This window comes from Haliaeetus leucocephalus, unplaced genomic scaffold, assembly GCF_000737465.1.
Source record: "Haliaeetus leucocephalus isolate CR32 unplaced genomic scaffold, Haliaeetus_leucocephalus-4.0 Scaffold656, whole genome shotgun sequence".
Lineage (NCBI taxonomy): Eukaryota > Metazoa > Chordata > Aves > Accipitriformes > Accipitridae > Haliaeetus > Haliaeetus leucocephalus.
The window spans coordinates 4,476,782-4,495,802 of NW_010973092.1; the positions used below are offsets into that span (position 1 = coordinate 4,476,782).

A 19,021-nucleotide genomic window follows, 5' to 3' on the forward strand; every position below is an offset into this window, starting at 1 on the left:
TCCAGTCAGAAAAGTGCAATCCAAGTACTTATATTACTGGAGCCTTTAAAACAGTTTTAATCCCTTCCTGGTCCTCTGTAAGAGCCAAATAGATAAACCAATAATTTCTACAATGATTTTTCCTTTTCTTTGTCAGAATGTTCTTGGTGGAATTGAAGCCTTTTCATATTGATTTAAAGGTTTGAAACTACTGGGCTATGTTCTTTGTGATTTATCTCACCCTACTGCTTGCTGTTTAACCTCTGGAATCCAAAAAGCTGAGCTCAGTTGCATCGCTGTCACTGGATTAATGTTGTTCCTTGAACTGAACACATTAGCACAATACATGTTATTTCTGGGTATTCCTGGGAAGTGAGTTTTACATCATTATGAATATTTCAGTACACTATTGTTGAAGCTGGGATCATCTAAGGATAAAAGAGAGGCTAGGTGTGTACAAAGAGACCATATCCATTAGTGGACTAGCTAATATAGCTGAAAAAGGTGGAGAGGAGTTTTTGGCTGGGAATCCCTTTATCAGGTTGTAGCAGAGGGGTCAAACAAAGGATGCTTTACCCAACAAGCTTGGTCCACTTTTTCCAACGCTGTCATCCAGTCTAAAAGGTAGATGACCTCTACCTGCCATAATTTGCCTTGGTAATTTCAGCAGATGATTTCTCATTTGTTTGTTAACTCATTAACCACAGTGCTCTTCAAAGTTATCTTCATGGATGCCTGTGTAAACATAAAAGGAGAGTACACACCCAAGGATAGGAATTTGTAAAATTTTCCAGGGAGTATGCTTGGCACATTTTTTTTTTTTTTTTCTTCAGGTTTCATCCAATTCTGATCAGTACAGTCTCAGTTGGTATAAATGAGCACAGATGCATTGTCTTCACTAGAGTCAGATGGGTGAAGATCTGGCTTTTTACCTTTAACTAGAGGTGCCTTCCCTATGGTGCATCTATTTCTCACGTCAAAGGGCATGTAGTTTTACCAGTAAGTCGCTTGTTTAACTGGTAACTCACCAAGCACAAGAGTAATGGGAAGTGCTCCTACCAATACTTGCTAGCTAGCAAAAGTTGAGCGTGCAGTACCCATCTTTTGCATGGTTTTTGCCCTCCTAAGATGCTGGTTGAGACTGAATAATGTTTAGAAAACCAGTTGCCTTTCTCCATGTTCACCATCAAATGTCCTTATTTAAGTTCTTCCCAAATTTGTCGCTCAGCTGCTGTATTAGTCTTGCCAGCTCACCAGTAGCTTGTGACTTTTCCTCTAAGAGTTCATAGCGGAGACTAGAAATATCTTGCTTAATCTCTTTAAGTTCTCCTAAAAGGAGGAAAATATTCTTGTTAGCAATATTGAACCAAATAATTAACCTCTATGCTTTTAAGACCTGAGAAAGCATTAATTTTGATGACCTTGGTCATGAATGTGTGTGGAGCTCCATATGATGTCCCTGCATTTATGCACTTAATATTTGACTTATAAGAAATAACCTGTACTTGCTGTAGTGGTACTGACAGCAATAGCAAGTATGTATGGAAAGTTCATCTTTTTTCTCAAGTCTGTTATCTCCCCACATACAGATCCCCACCTACACAGGGCATTTGCAGGAGGGTAGCAGCTAAGAGGTGTTAGAAAGAGGTTCTTTCCCATCTGCATATAAATCCTACATGATACCATGGCTGTATAAATCCTTATCCAGTTCAAAAAAAGTCCTTGGGGCAGGAATGGGCAGTACAGTCAGAAACTGCTTTACTTAGACCCCAAGACAAGGTTAGGTGTTGGCAATATCGTGGGCGTTGTAAAGCAAGGAGAGGTAGAACTATAGGGCAAAGCAGGATTATGTAAAGACAGATCCTATGATATATGTGTTCTCCTAAGGAAAATTAAGGACCCAGAATTTAAAGAGCATAAAAGTGGCTCAGAGTTACCACTGCTCACCTTAGTGCGAGCATGAGCATGCTCTCTCTCTCCAGAGGATGTTATCTAAGCTCAACCCTCTTACTGGCCGTATCAATAGCAATAACATTACATGCTCTAATCTGTGTTAATTATAAAAATCCACTTGCCTTCATTAACCTCATCATTTTCTCGGTCAACCTGAGCCTTCAGTACATACCGCTTAATCAGACGTTTCATTATTTTCTGAAAAGAGAACAGAAATACTTATCTTAACATGAGCTTATCCACATTGCCTTCATTCTAGACTCATTACGAGCAATTCAAACACCTGACTTCACTATGGATAAAACCTGGCTTCAGATGATGCAAAGAGAATTTTTTTTATTGACTTCCCATTTATTTTATACTTCATGTTATGAACTTTGTACTACAATAGTGATTGACAGCCATTCCATAATGAGCCCACATACAAGGCACTTTGGGGTATTTTGTGGGATGCATATGAATGTAGAGTATGTCCCACAGACAGAAAAAAACCACAGCTGAACCAATAGCAAGCTAAGAAATGGGATCCAGAGCCTTCCTTTAGCATGTTGCTGTTTAATGTATCAATAAAAGATATTTTACAGGAAGAAATAAATGGTTAATTAATGAAGTTAGCAACCTCACTCATGATGATGAACTAAACATCTGACCTGAGGTTAATAGAAAGACTCTGTTTGCCTTGCAGTTGGGGTTTTAGGAGAGAAAACAAATTTAGTGAAGGACAGAGAAAAGACAGTTTGAACAGAAGTGGAGAACTTGGCTTAAGGGAGAGAAGTTTCTTAGGGAAATGGCAGATTTTAAGGGACATGTACAGGGGAAAAAATAGAGCCATGTAGACTTATAAAATGGGAGATGGTTGTTAGTAAGGAACAGTGTATATGGAAATAGAAGAAGATGGCTATGGATATGAGCTTGCAATGTGATATTGTTCCAAAAATGCATAAATTACATTTATCTAGAAGGAAAGTAACTTTGCAGTCTTGGGCTACGCGCTGGGTTACAGCTGAAGGCCTGTGTCATTGACATTCTTCACTACAGAAAAGACACTCATCAATGAGGGGAAAAAAAGAAATCTCAACTATTATAAACATAAAAATGGTTGCTCTGTCAGAGGCAAATTTAGGTGCATCCTCTGCAAACAGAGGAGAGCTCAGTGAGCATCCAAGAACAGATACACAAATGTCTTTCATGGACCAGATGGCCACTGTTAAGGGAAAAGCCTCTCCCGGCATGGGCTCACTTATTCACAGAGCCATCATATGTCTCTGCTTTGAACATCACTGAAAAATGCTCCACAGAGTGGGAAATATGAATTAAGAAATTGGTACACCTGCTCTTTTTTCTTAGTAGCCAAATATGGATTGTAGCAGCGCAAAAGGCATGTGAACATCAAAGAAGGATCCAGTCATTTGTATATGTCATGCAGCCATGGAATATGGGATGTCTAAGACTGTCCTTGTATCAAAGAGGCATCTGGCTAACCGGGTGAGTCATTAAGGCAACAGAGATGAGGCAGAGCGCACGTACGGTGTGTTGAAGATGGCCAAGGTAGTAGAATCCAGAGGGAGGTAGGGTTGTCACCTGAGAAAACATAAATGAAGTAATGTTTGGGGAAAGTAGGGAAATCCTGGATCCAAAAAGAAATTATTTTTTCAGAACAGACGACAGAGGAAATTTAGACTAAAACAAGGAATCAGCACACGTGAATGCTCTTATTACCTGGAAAAATGTGATAACATAACATCTATCTACTCCAGTTCCCATAGAGCTTGTATTTCTGAGGGACACTACTCAAATGCTATCCTATATTAAGCACTATGTGTGATGGAAGTCACACGTTTAAGGCTGCCTAGTCTATCAAATACATGTTGTAGTCAGATTTGTCCACAGAAACTAAATACTAAAAATGTGACCACTTTTTAACAAGAGTCTACTTAGCCACTTAGTAGATATCTCTACCAATAGCTTTAGGAAAGTAATTAATTTTTGCCTTAATATTGCACCGTGGCTTCTAAGCTTTCTTCTCCTCTTCTCCCCAGTACTGCTCCTTTTAGCTACAGTGGGTGAAATAGCCTTTTGGCAAAATAATTCTGATTCCTGCAGGGAAATGCTGAACAAAACTTACAGAAGTCTTGTGGTAATGAATGCTAAACTTGAAACAATTCAAATACGTCTGATTTCTATAAAATACTGTTCCTCCATTCTCTAAAAGTTAATTGAAATTCTTCAGGTCTTAGAATCTTTTATACTATGCAACACTGAACTACTGAGTGTTGGTCTTAAAATGGTCTTAAAAGAATAGGTTCTAGGAACAGGTCAGGCATTTGTAAATTATAACTCTGCACTGAACTAAATATTTTTAATGTGTTTATTGGCACAACCTCCAAGCTCCGCATTTGTCATCAGCTATCTGAATACCTCCTATACCTTTTAGCACAGAGGGAAATGAGAAGAAAAGGACAGATTTGTGGCCAAGGCACTGAAGTTGGACTCATGAGATGTGGGGCTCAATTTCTCGTTCAGCCATAGGCTTTTGGGTCTGATAACTCCTGCCGGACCTCAATTCCTTGTCCTTAATGTGGAGGCCACGATGTCTTCCCACTTCACTATTTATAGTGTTTTATTCTGGACTTCACTTACATGCACTGTTGAAGATCACATTGTTCCAGACCTTAATACTGCTATTCAAGTCACAGGTTTCTGCTTGATGCTGTGTTTGTGGGCACTGCAGATGTCATTTGGCATGAGTGTGGGAGGTCCCAGGGCAGCACTAATGGGAGGAAATGCTTTGTACCTTCACGTCCCTGGTCAAAATCAGACGCAAGTCAACAGTGATTAGAGGGGACAACTATTCCCTGGGGCATCAGATATCAAATGCGGTGATCTCAAATGCACACATTATCAGTTAGGCAGCAGAAGAGCTCGAGAGTGAGGCGAGCAAAGGAATTTCCTTATTTCTCACCTCTTTGCTATTTTGTTTCTCCAAACAGCAAAGAAATATACTGCTTAGCCTTTAAAAGTAAAAACTATTCCTCCTATTTTTTTTTTTTTCCTGACAAATCCTTTCATGAGTTGTTGATAGCATGGCAGACTGCAGTGCTGAAGGTGGGAAAAACTTGTGAGGTTAGTACAGCATTTTAGCAATGCTCCATCTCAAAGTCTCAGCTCAAGGGGGTTTGATAAAGGTATCCTTTTGTCTGGACTAGTTTATTCCCAGATCACAGCGGCTGTGTGTTGACTTTTCTCCCTCCTTTTCAAATGATTGCATGTTTCGGTTCTGTATATTGTTATCCCTCAAGAGCACTGTCTGTATGTAGTCCGAGTACGCAGATTGCAGAAAAGCTACTGCTTCAAAGGTTTTCCCAGTAGTAGAAGAAAGCTTGCTGGCCAGATTATCAAACTGTTTGTTCTTCTTTATGTTTAGATAATCAAGACTATTACACTCTCCTGATATTATCTGGGCAATTTCTTCCTGCAGCAACTGAAACTTTCGAAGATCATTTGAAGACAAATCTAGTAGGAGCATTATTAAAGCAGAATAACAGGTAGTTATCTTTTTCTATCTATTTTTCACAGCCACCTTTAGATTTTTCAGCCTTGGAAATAAGGGTCTAATTTACCACAAACATTAGGCGGTCTCATTTAGAATTAATAGCTCCAGGAAGAGAATGAGTCCAGCAGAGGCTGACACATCTTTCCATTACCTGTGGGTTTTAATGGACAGGAAAATGCCAGAAATGCTGAAATGCTCTTTTGAGCAGGACACAATCATATCTTCCCTTTGCCTTTGATGGTATCAAGCCAACTAACTCCAGATGCCAGAGCAAATGCATCCCATTTCTAACTTAGATTTTTAGATACTCCTCCTATCCTGGCACAAAAGCCTGAACAACTTTTAAAACCAGTAGAAATTTATTACTGGTCTGCTGTACAGCCTAGGAGCCCGTTGTGCTGGATACTGTACCAACACAAGACAAATTACTTCTAGATTTGCCATTGCATACATTTTATTCAACTTAACTACTACTTTCCTAAACTCTCTTTAACGTCGGTTCCTTCAGGCACATCACTTGCTGTCAGGTTCCTTTTCAGTTTATGGTAAAAAATAAGGAAAAAATCCCATGGGGTACATTTTGCTTGTTGTGTTACTCTACTACACATGTTTGCACAAGAAATAATACGTCTGCTGGCATGAACGTTCCAGCTGAGACAGACAGTTGTGTTAGTTCGTGCGATGGCTGGGGTACCCTGTGCCACCGCTCCAGCCACGGGTATTTTTGAACCATACCACATTGCAGGTTTAGCTTGGTAGGACAAGTCACTGCCAGAGAAAGCACGTGCAAATGTTAATGCAAAGGCTGGAGAGATGATGCTATGTCATGACAAATGAAATGCTGTCGATGCAAGACTGGAGGATCAAAGCTTGAATGATATTTCTTGTATTAAATTAAATACCCTTGAGTGGAATTAATTAGTGTGACAAATGCTAACACCATGTGTATTTCCATGGGTGATAGGTTGTGTTTGTCTCTGAAGTCCTGTGCCCGTGCCTGGCGTGTCACAGGATGGCATTAACTGGAAGAAAACGAACGTGACCCTTGCAGGTAAGAGCTGTTCACTGACAGATCTCTTCCCTGGCTCTTGCTTTCAATGATGTGATTACCTGATATCTTGTGGGCTTGTTATAAGCGTTCTTCCCAGAAAAAATGTCTGTATTTCGAGCGCTAGAGTGAAAACGAACTTTCTGAAATTATAAAACATCATGATATAATTAAATCAATGATAGTTTCTCATACCCAGACAGCCCCAAACTAAACAGAGCTTTATAAAAACAGTAGGAAATGGTTTAATTTATGAGTAGAATAAAACCCAGCACATTCAGGTCTAAAAAAGTAAACTTTTGAAAGACAGAAAAGGGTCAAAACCCACAAATTACTTAAAAAAAAAAAAAAAGACTATAAATAGTCTAGACAAAAATGGTATTCTCGCACAAGTTTTAGACAAGAAGGTGTTAAGAGGCACAAAATGTATTAATCTAAAATAGATCGGTGATTATCAATTTAGAACACAATTTAAGGAAGGAAGAAGAATAAATGCTTATGTTTAGAGAGAACAAATCGATGTGGTACAAAAACAAATTTTGAAACAGAATTGGTTTTCATCGGTCCTTTTCAAAAAGCAGTACAATACACTACTTTTTTCAGCTCAACAAAAATATGTTTTTGGTTTTTTTTTAGATAGAGCAGTATTTTTTATCAGAGTACATCACACCTACTAATTTTGTGCTCTAGAAGCTTCCAAGGACACTTTTCTGAAGACTACACACCGTATTTGTAACAGATTTCTTTGACTCTGTTATCCACCTCTGAACACTTTAGTTCAAGTGCTAATGAAAAAAAAAATCACTTATTCAAAGGAACTAATTCATATCATAGACCCAAAAGAGCCAATACGTATCATAGGCCTCTGAACCTCTATGCAAGTGTATGTACAGGGAAAGCCCTAGTTAAAGGTTTTGCTTCCCTGACTGGACCAGAGATCCTGAGAAATAGGTGATTTTTTTAAAAAAAAATTATTATTATTATTTTAAAATCAAGATGCTGATAGTGGTTGAACTAAAAGTCTGATGTAATCATGTAATTATTTTTTTATTTCTCACTCATCAGGTGTGCCATGGTTTTACAGAGACTGTTTTGAAGATGATCTGTGAACAAAATCAACAGGCAAGCAAGAAATGACTGATACCTTTAATTGTTTATGTCAAAGCCATGGTTACCATGGATTTTGCATGAGTTCCATGAAAAAGGGCAAGCTAGACACTTTCATTCATGTGGCTTGGGGAACAAGGGGCTTGGAGAAAATTTTATTACTTTGGTTTGTGCTTTGAAGCAGAAATTAAATTTCAAACAAAGCAAGCTTTGTGTGGTTAGATTCAAATAACGTTTAAAAATATTATTTTTTTTTAATCATTATTTGAGATAGTTAAAGGACAAACATTTCTTTTATTTCAAGACTCCACTGTTCTAGTGGGTCTTTAAGTAATCAATAGTAGTGTTAAATGAATTTATAGAGTAAAATGGCCCCAATGCTTGTCTGTCTTGGCAATGCCTACTGTGTTGGGTAGTTAAATTAATTGCTAGCATGGAGTAGACCCCACGGATATGCTTCTCCTTTCAATTTAGGCTCTGGCAGAGACTGAATGAACAGTGGACCTGACCAGTCCTCTTAAATTCATGGGAGCATGATCTCCTCCAAGGCCATGGGCATTGCCTGGAGCCAGATGGTTCACCGTGAGTTGTGTTGCTCAGCTGTTGGCTCCTTCAAAGAGAGCCAAGAGATCCAGACGAAGCCCAAAAGCAGGCTGCACATTACAAAGGTGAACTCTGTAAAGCCTCCTCCAACCTCCCTTTCCTTCTCCTCCATCTCTCATTCCACCTCCTCTCTTTTGCAGGCTTAAAACTGGGGGTTGGCTGCCCAGTCTCAGTTGGAGCGTCCCAGTGTCACCCACTTCTTCCCTCTCCTGTGCAGTGCCACGCAGCTGGGGTTTTAAAACCTGGATGGATGAGTCTGAGACCAGGCTGAGGGAATAGCAACATGCCCCAGAAAGGCTGGCCAGCCTGCCAAGGAGCCACACTGGCCTCTCACGTGCAGTGACTGTAAGAAATGAGACACAACACATTTCAGAGGACTTTTCCTTTCCCCCAGGAATGGGTTCCCAGTGTTGTTCTCTTGTTTCAAACCCAGCTTGAGCTGAGAAGATTAAATAAAGGCCAGGACACTTTTAAGCAAAGCTGCCTCCTCCCATCTTTGAATCCACTGAATATGATGGCAGCTGAGTGCCTGTGAATATTTTGGGTGTTTTCTTCTCCAGTGTAAAGCAGGTGGAATTGCCCTGTGAGTGGGATGATGTTTGTGATAAATTTATGTGCTAGGAATGCTTCATCCCAGTGACGCTCAGCACTGTGTTGTAGATGGTAATTTCTGCAGGCAACATCATTTTCTCTAATTTCTTTGGCATTTTCCCACGGGGGAGCAAAGCTAATTCTGTTGGGAAGGGTCTGGATGCTTAACCATATTCTTGCATCTCTCTTGCTTTGTCACGCAGACACTCACTAGTGCTGAGGAAACTGTACCGCTGTGTAGCCAGTATTTTGAAAGCAAATTTCTATTTCAAATGACCAAAGGGGCGGTAGCTGAGGCAGGATCTACCCATTAGTGGCTACACATCACTAGGCAGATGTAAGTAGAGAGGTTGTTAATTATAGCTTTAGTTATCTAGGAGGTGTTATTAAGCACTGCTTGGAAACTTGTTCCCGAACCTGGAATGGCAGTAAATGTAATGACAGTAAAATTAATTTGGAAATCACTTAAAGGGAGGTGGATGTTTTGAAAAGGCAAAAGGCCTGCTGGGTAGATGAGGAGTCAGACAAGCTGGGATCCTGTTTGTGCCTCTGCTTCTGCCCTTCATCTTTGACCTTGCTTATTTGACCTTGGGAAACTCCCTTATAGAAGTGCCGGCTTTTATAAAATTTGCTTTTTTCCAGGTGTTCAGACAGTGCCTAGTATAATGAGGCCACAAGTCTGGGAGGACCCTCTAGGTGCAATGTAATGCAAGTGACATGCAATGATGAGGCTAAGAGGCTGTGCTGTCCCTGATCTACTTGTGTACCATGGAACCCCCTCTAGAAGGTTCCTGGCATGAATCCTTTCTACAAAAAAGGCAAAAAGTGAAGATACAACATACCCGTTGTTTGGAATTCAGCATCCCCATCTCAAGATCATTTTCACAGTTTTTGGCCTTAGATTTGCAGAGTTTTATGAGGCACATTTTTATTCTCAGTATGAGATAATAAAATGATTTAGGGCTTGGCACTAGATTAAAAGGAGCAGGTAAAGTCCTTCCTTCGTCAAAGTAGGATAGCCAGAGCTTGGCACGTGCAAACTTCCACTCCACATCTGCATCCTCCTTGGGAAGGGAAGAGAAAAAAAGAACACCCAAATGCATGATTAGTAAATAGGAAGGAATTTACCTGTGAGAAGGACAAACATACAGGTAGGATTTAACTAGAATCAGATTTCTGTTTGCCAAATGAGGACCTTTGCGTACAATGTGTCTTTGTAGGTGGTTTTGTGATAACCTCAAACTAAGGAAAATTTGAACAAAGCAATGGATAAACAGAGAGTATAAATCCTCCAAATACTAGACTATTTCCTGTTTCCTTGGCTATGAAAGGGGTTGTCTTTCAGCAACAACCTGGTGCTTGTGCTGACGAAAGAATATGTCAGAACATACACAGAGTCATGGAAACCAGAAAAAACTGTTACATGCACAACAACAGCAAAGACTGTCTCTGATTAACTGCAATGCTATCTGACTGCCAGCTAACTGTTACCACTGCATTTGTCAGGAATCCCCCATAGAAAAGGCCAGGTTGCTGATTTCTTCTATCAGCTGATTTCTTCATGAATCCTGTTTGCATTCACCATCACATATCCCTAGATCACTACACCTTAATTCTCTTACTATTCACCTCAGTGGATGAAGGGGGAGAAAAAAGGCCATCACTCGGTGCCTGTGAACCTCCTTTGCAAACTGTCAATGTGTGCCAGGATCACTGCCATGTACAAGACCAAGGTTAGCACATACTTTATGGATCTGCTTGGCATTTGTAGGGGAGGATGGTCAGGGCTGTGTATCAGGACCATTTATCAGGCTAAAGAAAGGATGAGATACAGCTGCTCTACAGCTGTTTTCATTGTGGTTTATACGGAGGCCAGCAGCATCAATAGAAGCGTGGGTCTGCCAACACCCCGTACTCATGTACATCTGTGTTCTGCTGAAATTAATAACCTCTGATTAGCCCGTACCTCTGACACCCAGTCAAAAACTGGCATAACACAATTGAGATTAATTCTGTCACAGTTACAGCAATATGTCTTCACCAATGGAACAGCATTCACTTCTGCCGCTTGGTCTTATTGTTTGGGGTTACACCTCACAGAAGCCTTAGGCTGAATTACAGTAGAAGTCACTTGTAAGTGCTTTCTCTTAAGCAGGTAAGAAGCTACTGATGGAAGTAGGTTTGGTTTCTGGCTGGCAAAATGATTTTTTCTTTCCATAAATGCAAAGTTGGCAGGAAGCACTAATACTTGAGGCATAAACAGAAGAAAAACAGCAAGAGAGATGTCCAATGGAAAGCATGGTCTTGCCACTCCAGCTGGCAGTAAAACATGTTCCCAGTGACCATAATGGAATTTAATTCCTAAGTAATGACCAGCCTCTGTTGTTACTGACATTGATGTCATCAGATAAACACATTGGCAAAAGGGACTTGCTCTGCAGTCGGTAGGGTGACTCTGTTTTTAACCTCCCTGCTCCTGAGGATTGAAAGGAGCTGGTATGAGATTTATTAGTTTTTCTCAGTCCTCAAGTAGGAGGATCTGAGCCAAATAGCTCACGCTAGTTTTGCTTGCTGATAGTTACAAGCAGTCTTTAACAAAGTCTTGAAAATTTCCACGCAATCAAGAAGGATGATAAAACATTTTTCCAGGAAAATGGTCATCACAAAGTTTAGACTAGAAAGTTAATATAGGCCACTTATTCTGGTATTTTTAGAGATTTTTCTTCTGAAACTTTCAAGAGTATCTCTATCTACTACAATAAACTAGAAAATGCAGTAAGAGGCTGAGACCCCTTCAGAAGTAAATCTCGTTTCAGTAGAAGAGGATTTGGGAAGATGCTTGATCTTACGTGATTAGGAACCTTTGGGGAAATGACTCTTCTGCATGCAGGAAAGCTTCTGGGGCAGAGAACATATGTAAGGTCTCTCTGACATTTAGATTTAGTTACAGCATGCACAAGATAGAGTTATATTTGCACTACAGTACATGGATGAACAAGACATTACAGCGAGAAAATATTTTCAGCTCTGGCCTTTTGCAGTGTCAGCTTCTGAGGGGACATTACAACAAATAATTAATACAAACCCAGCTACAGAAACTTGACATTTAACGAATCAGAAAAAAGACATGACTCAGCATATACGTTATCCAAATAATATTTTTTTCTGCTTTTATATATATTAGCAGGGAGTTGTTTATGTCCAAAGCATTTAGCAAATCCAGTCTGCTAATAGCAATACTACTGAACAAGGTTGGGTAAACCCTGCAAACACCTTGCTGCAGAAACCTATTCATATTCCTTGAGGGCTATGTTCATGCCCTTTAAAAGTTGCAGTTATGTTTTACAGACCTATACACTCCTCAGAAAAATCTGCATCAAGGTTGCATGCCTGGAAAATACAGATTTTTTAAAATATGCATACATGAGTTTCAGACTTAGATGGGCTTGGGCATTTAACCAGTAGAGAACAGGGCAAAAAGTCAGATGAAATATTAGTCAATCTATCATAAGCAAACAATGCAGCTAAGGTAACACACATGGATAAACGATCATAACTGACAAAGGTCATAAAAAATATTACAAACTACTTTCAATAAATACATGTAAAGGAAACTGGGTTTACTCACAGATGGTCATTAAAACCAAGGAAGCTGAAGTTGTTCTAGAAATGATTCATTGTTAATTATTAATTCAATCTTAATTTACGGAGGACAGACACAGCCTTAAGTCTTACAAAGTGTAAGATCTGAGTTTCTACAGCACTCTCATCTTTCAGATGGAATAAGCTACAGCTTCCTTGTTTTTTTTAACATTTTCATTATTGGTGATAATTAAGTACATTAAGTTTGTAATCTAATTTCTTATCTTACCTCAATTTCCTGATAGGAGTTGTTGATCATGGCTATTAGCATATTAAGCAGCACCACCACCATAGTCACGTTATATACTCCATAGAGTACATATCCAATATTCTCAATGAATTTATGATCGTACTTCAGCACCACAGATATCACTTCAGATAAGCCAAATATTGACCAGAATAAGGTTTTAAAACTTTCTTCTACCCTAAAAACAAAGCAAACAATCACTTTATAGAGTTGACACGAGGTTAGCCGGGCCAAATGCTAATAATCAAAGTGGCAATCCACCAACATAAATATGATGCCTTAGCATGCTTATTGTAAGCCATTATCCAGCACCCAGGGATGTAGCAAATCATATTTCCTGATTTGATAAAGAAATATGATTTCTGATTAATACCATAAAGTTAGAGTGACCCCTCATTTGCTCCATCTGTTCTTCTCAGGTACATTATTTGTCACTTGGATTTTGTGTCCCTATTAAGGACTTCTCCATGGACAACTTGCAGTTTGAAACTTTTTGCGTAGGGCTTTTTAATTCTACTTACTCATGCTTTTCTCATCCAGAGCAGACAGGCAGACATTATCTGGGAAAGGGAAGAAGGAACCTAGTTTGACCTCCTTATATGTTATTTCCAGGGCAGAAGGGAAGCACTACTTGTTACCCAGGAAAAGTGACTGAAAAGTTCTGATTAGTGGCATTAATATAACGAGCACACAGTGCAAAAGTAGTCAACCCATAGTCTGATTTTCTTCCCATCCTGCTTTGGTACTGCAAACAAGTCAGACACCCAAGCATTTGTAGCAAAAATCTGAAATTAAGGAGCAGTAGAAGATGTTGCAGAGAGGCATTTTGATATGGTTATTGCCCTTGCTTGAAAGTAGAAAGGAACCAGAGGAAAAGAAAAAGGTTGAAAACAGGAAAAAAAGAGGAGAATAAGCCAATGACAGAGGGAAGTGTGGCTGGAAAGGATGTGGCCAGACTGACAGGCCAAAAAGAGAGTCTGATGCAGAGGAGTCAAAGCTGTAACTGGCAGGATGGGACCAGCCACAGCTGAAAAGGAAGGAAGGAAGGAGGAGGAGGGATGCTGGTACATTTTGGAAACAGTTTGCTTAATTTTTAATTTAGAAACACTTTTGCCTTCACTGAACAATCCTTAGCACGTTAACAGTTACTTACCTCCCCTCTCTCCCTGCCTGCCAGGAGGTAAATGCCTTCTAAGAAAACAATGCCATTTACAAATTATTTTGATGAAATGTTTTTTACTAGGGTGGCAGCCTAATCCTGCTAAATCTCTGCCTAAAACCAGATCATAGACACAAACTATAACATAACCTAAGGGAACAATAAGCTTTACATCAACTCCAGGATCAATTACACCATGCATAAAAGCAAAAGAAATTAGTTTCAACCCTTTGAAAAGCTAGTGCAGACCACTGGGCAATTCCTTTCTGCCACAGCAAATTGGTATTTATCTCCCATCATAACTTATGGTATTCCACATTCCATTTACAAGTAGTAGTAAGAATGCAGTAAATATTTAGGTTTTCTTTTCAGCCAATATAACTGCATTGACTTGTGGGGAGTAACCCTGAGTGGTGTTTCGCATCGATGTTGCACAACTTCATTTAAAATGTGGCTTTCTAGTGGGTCTCCATATCAGGGATACGGAGTCACTGATCCCATGTTCACTCCCTCTTGCTGCTTCGCCTGAGGCTGGGACAGCATGCAGAGATCCACTTGTGGGATGAGCTATGACTGCCCTGCAAACAAGTGCCATCACTTTTCCCCTTGCTGGGCATTTCCTCTCCTGTAACACTCTGCTTTTGTCTCCTGTCCTCATTTGCAGCCAAGGGTTGCTGGCATTAATGTGTCAGATGATAGATAGATACCCTTTGCTTTTATGGTAGCAATCTGGCCAGTGCTCATTCTATAAATGTTGTACTTTCCAGTTAAAGAACACATGTGACACCAAAAATCTCTGGCTTTGAAACCCACCACCTGAGTCACTTACAAACTAATAAAAACCATAACCCTCAGCCTTGATCCCAGTGGCACCCTGCTATTAACCTTCCTTTTTTTAATTTGGAAAGGTTCCCTTAGTTTTCCACCCTCCCAGCAGATTTTAATACAACCTGTCAACTCTGTTGCTTTTCCGCAGCTTAAGCATTAACCTTTGTTCTGGCGTCCTGTCAGATTCTCCTTCAAAAGTTAATTAAGGACCGCAAGCAGCCCTGACCTCCCTGAGCACTGCAGAGGGGCAGGCAATTGCTCCAGTGCAAATGTCCATAGTCCTTATTCCCGAGGTCAGGTGAGGGACCAGCACCCATGGTGGTGGGACTGGAAAGGTGGTGTGAGAGGTGGACCTCACCTGTAGCACCCCAAAATGGTGCTTAGCAATGCCCCCAGGCAGATGCAGGTCTCCCTCTCGTAGAGGAAACATTTCTAAGGAAATTTTGTACTAGTCCATCCCTACCCTCCAAAAAGGCTGGATGGCTCTTTCCTTCTCCCTTTTAGATTACTGCCAAATTGCACGAGATTTGGCACAGGTCACAGGGAACATCAGTTGGCTGTTTGGTTTTTTTTTGAGAACATCTCACTAAAACACGAGACGAGGATGTCTGGAGCCAAGTTTCAAAGATTCCAAGATGTTGATGTGCCTCGTCGTTGCCAGCTAAGCAATTTACCCCCTTCCTGCAAGGTCAGCGGGTGTTTTATCCTTCTGAAAGGCAGACAAATGAAGGAATGGAGGAAGGCAGGAGTTCTGCCCAGACTGACAGCTCCTGGCAGCAGGGGGATCTGGCAGTGGCAGATTGACTGATGCTCCTTGTGGAGATGGGTACCTGCACTCTCTCTCTGCCATGGTAGAGCCAACAGTTGCAGTGAGGAGAGAGCAGAGATTTTTTTTTTGTTTCTATACACGCAGGCTTGTAAAAGTTAAACAAAGTTTAAAAACTTAAACATTTTGCATCAAGGAAGAAAACAGACCATAGGCAATCATCTAGTTGCAGATTTTCCTCGCTTTTGTAAACAGCAGTGTGCTGTTCATCAAAAAAGATCATGGCAAGGCTATGATTTCATGCCAATCTTGTGTCCTCCTCTTTAAGAAAGCTTAAGGCATCCTTTCTGACTGAGTTATTTCCTTAAACTGATTGGTTGAGACGTAACACCGCCAAAAAAGCAACGCAGTCAATATAATCTACAAAAAGATCATATTTTGACAAAGTAAAATGAGAAGAAAAAAGCCTTCAAGCCTCGAAGCAGCAACATTGGCACTGAAGAGTGAGTCACATCTCTCTTTGGGGAGAGGGAGACAGAAAACCTCGCATGGTAGCCTTCAGCCTGATTTGTGATGCAGAAAGCAAGATGTATGCAATCAGTCTTGCTTCCATTTCGATTTTGTTTGCATAGCATGTTCTTAATTACAGGCTCTTTCAAGAGCTGTGTTCTGTACACAGCATACAATAAACAGATAAACATAGCTGGGGTTGGTTGCAACTGTCGTGGAAATGGTCTACTTTTCAGCATTGAAGACCTTCAAAAAATTTTTGAAAGTATAGCACGGTTAGCTAAATAATCTCTGCATTTAACTGTGTGACATAAAGTCCACTGCATCTTTATTTCCTTTGCATCCAGGACATTAGAATGGAAGAAATGACAGAAACTTTGCATGGTAACTCATTTCAGAGGCCACTGGGGTGCTACGTGCTTGCTCTGTAGATAGCAACACAAGCAAAACTGAGCACAAGATTTCAAAAGTGCAATAGCAAGGGAAGGCGAAAGCTAAGTTGCACCAAACAGTCACTGATCATTACCATTAGAATTAAGCAAGCAATTCCCTCTTAGTGTTGTCTGGACAAATGTACACTCTTTTTTCTGCCTATGTACTGTCCTGGGAAGCTGTGGTTTTCTTAAATATGTAATTCAAAGTTATTTCAGGGAGTAGCTCTTTGTCTGTGAGGTTTCTCACTGAGGCTATCCGGTGAGCTGGCAATTCATTGCCCTTTGAAACTGGCCGCAATCAATTACTGCACAAATCCAGCAGGTCTTTTTCTGTCATGACTAGCCAAGTGATCTCTGAGGATCAGGTCCCATAGTCAAATAGTCATATTTTTGAGTATAAAACTTGCCCACTGTAAAATTTCACCCATCCTCGTTAGAAGTCACAAACAAGCCCACCAGGAAATGCATTCAGTGAAGTCACTGAAGTCACAGAATGGTTATGAGGACACCAAAGTAAGCATTATTTTTCTTTGTCTCAGTGAATTTTCACAATAGTCAAGCTACTTAGTTCTAATATTGAAATTTTCCTTCCTTTCATGAATAAGTTAATGGCAGCAGGAGCCCACCACGTTCAGCAAGGCTCACAAGCAGCTCACAAAAAAGAGAGAAGGAAATGTTGCTAGAATTGGTAGCTGCCTATCTGCCAGTATAACCTTGTCATTAGCTTATTAAAATTGTTTGAGACTGTATACCTCAGGGTTTCTAGCTTGTTGACTGAGATGTCTGAGAAGGATTTTTGGGATGAATGTTAATCTATTCTCTTTGTTTCATATGATGAAAGGGCTCATTTTCACTGATCATCATTTGACACTCCCATGTGTTTAAATAATCAGAAGTCCATTTTAAATCTCTTCCAAATTCTTAAAAGGCAAATTTATGCTCATGGAGAATTTGCTTCATAACACCATGAAGTCCCTCCAGGATAAGTAGTCACCAGGCTGAAGTTAAGGAGGAAGAGCACTGCCTTTTGACAAGACTCACGAATCCAGACATCCCTTGGGCATTTAAGCAATCTCTACCAGTGAGCAGTCATCATTTTAGTCAATGTTTGCTCATTATTTCCATCAAAAGATAGCAACTACTGGAAGATCCACTTAGGTAATGAGTGCTAATGAGAGAGTTACTGCACGGCATTGCATCAGAGAATGGAATTCTTCAGTGACGTGCTCTAGCAACGTGCCTGGGGGATACCATAACTGAAGGTTACTGTGCCACCAGGCAGTCAAGGATGGTATCGACTCAACTTCTCATTAAGCCTTGTGCTTCAAGGGCATTTCCTTCTCTTCAAATAAGAAGCAAGTCACATCCCACACACTCAATTTTCTTCTACCTTACTACCGAGCGCAGATAAATGCAATTGCATCTGGCCTCATAAATCCTTCCATTAAAATGTATCCTGAGGTTAGAGGAGAGGTCTAGAAGGCATATTTGGCTCAATTAGAGAAAGTAAACATTATGTTACAGGATACATATAGCACAAGAGGGTGGTGTAGTAAAACTGGCTCCTGTGCATTTGGAAGGAAACAGCCACTCGCAGGACAGAAATGATGCTGAAAAGGTCATTTCTCCTAGAGGAGCTACGAGCTAAGCCACCAGCTCACTACGTGACACATTAGAGAAATGACACCTCAGATGCCGGCTGTCTGCTCTGCATCTGGTAAACACCGTGGGCTCACGCGTTACAAGCATGGCGTGGTTGCCTGGAAGTCAGACCACAGCAAGGGGAAAACATTACGCCAGGCTTTCCTCTTCCTTCACAGACAGCTCTGTGGGAAGGAAAGTCCCCACCGTGTCCCTGAGACAAGTCATGGTGGGTTTGTGAGACACAAAGCTGACTGCCACGGTGCTATGCTGGTGCCACATCGCAGTGCAAGGGAGGAGGTTTTCCTGGGGTGTTTGGGACACATCCCTCAGACACAGCAAGGCACCAGGCTCTCCCCTCCTCTGAAAGCTCCTTCGGGACCTCAGCTGTCCCCACCAGGGCTGGGGCTTGGGTTTCCGGGGTCCCGGAGAATCAAGATTGCATTTTCTCCTACCTTTGAGCTGTAGACTTTCCCCTTTCAAAAGCAGCCTCAGTCTGAACCTCATTCCAGAAGCATTTGCCAACCTTTTTCTCTTCCCAACATCCCTGACAAGATGGAGGCAGGACATTAGCACAGCCACCACCGCAGGGCTCTGCGGCCACCCAGCAAGCGCTGGCGGGTGAGCACGACCCAGGCAGACCCACTGCCCTGCGTGGCCAGTAACCTGGCTTGATGCTCTGTGCAGCTTTCACGTGGTCTCTGCCGAAAAGTTCCCAGTCGGGATTTAAAAAACACAGCCTAGGCATCCTGGGTTGTTTTGCTTTTTTGAGCATCACGACTAGCAGCTGGCTCTGCAAGATATGTACTTAATAATCACAGCTGCGCTCAGGTGGTATCCTAAAACAGACCCCACATAAGCAAAATCCTCCCTTATTTTACGTACTCTTCAGCTTACAGCTTTAAGAACAATAATCTTAGGTCTAACCTCTTCACCACTACTTTTCTGGAGTTACTAAAC

The 19,021-nt window shown here is 40.9% G+C and overlaps 1 protein-coding gene across 1 annotated transcript in view; it reads right to left on the reverse strand.

The window, feature by feature from the left end:
* Positions 1 to 1,165: 1,165 nt before the first annotated feature.
* Positions 1,166 to 19,021, reverse strand: part of TRPC7 (transient receptor potential cation channel, subfamily C, member 7) — a 71,864-nt gene continuing 54,008 nt past the window's right edge. The window contains exons 7-11 of the mRNA XM_010578880.1: positions 12,706 to 12,901; positions 9,677 to 9,898; positions 6,596 to 6,676; positions 2,055 to 2,130; positions 1,166 to 1,308 (exon numbers count right to left, since the gene is read on the reverse strand). Coding sequence (XP_010577182.1) covers positions 1,166 to 1,308; positions 2,055 to 2,130; positions 6,596 to 6,676; positions 9,677 to 9,898; positions 12,706 to 12,901 — 718 coding nt within the window. The remainder of the gene's footprint in view (positions 1,309 to 2,054; positions 2,131 to 6,595; positions 6,677 to 9,676; positions 9,899 to 12,705; positions 12,902 to 19,021) is intronic.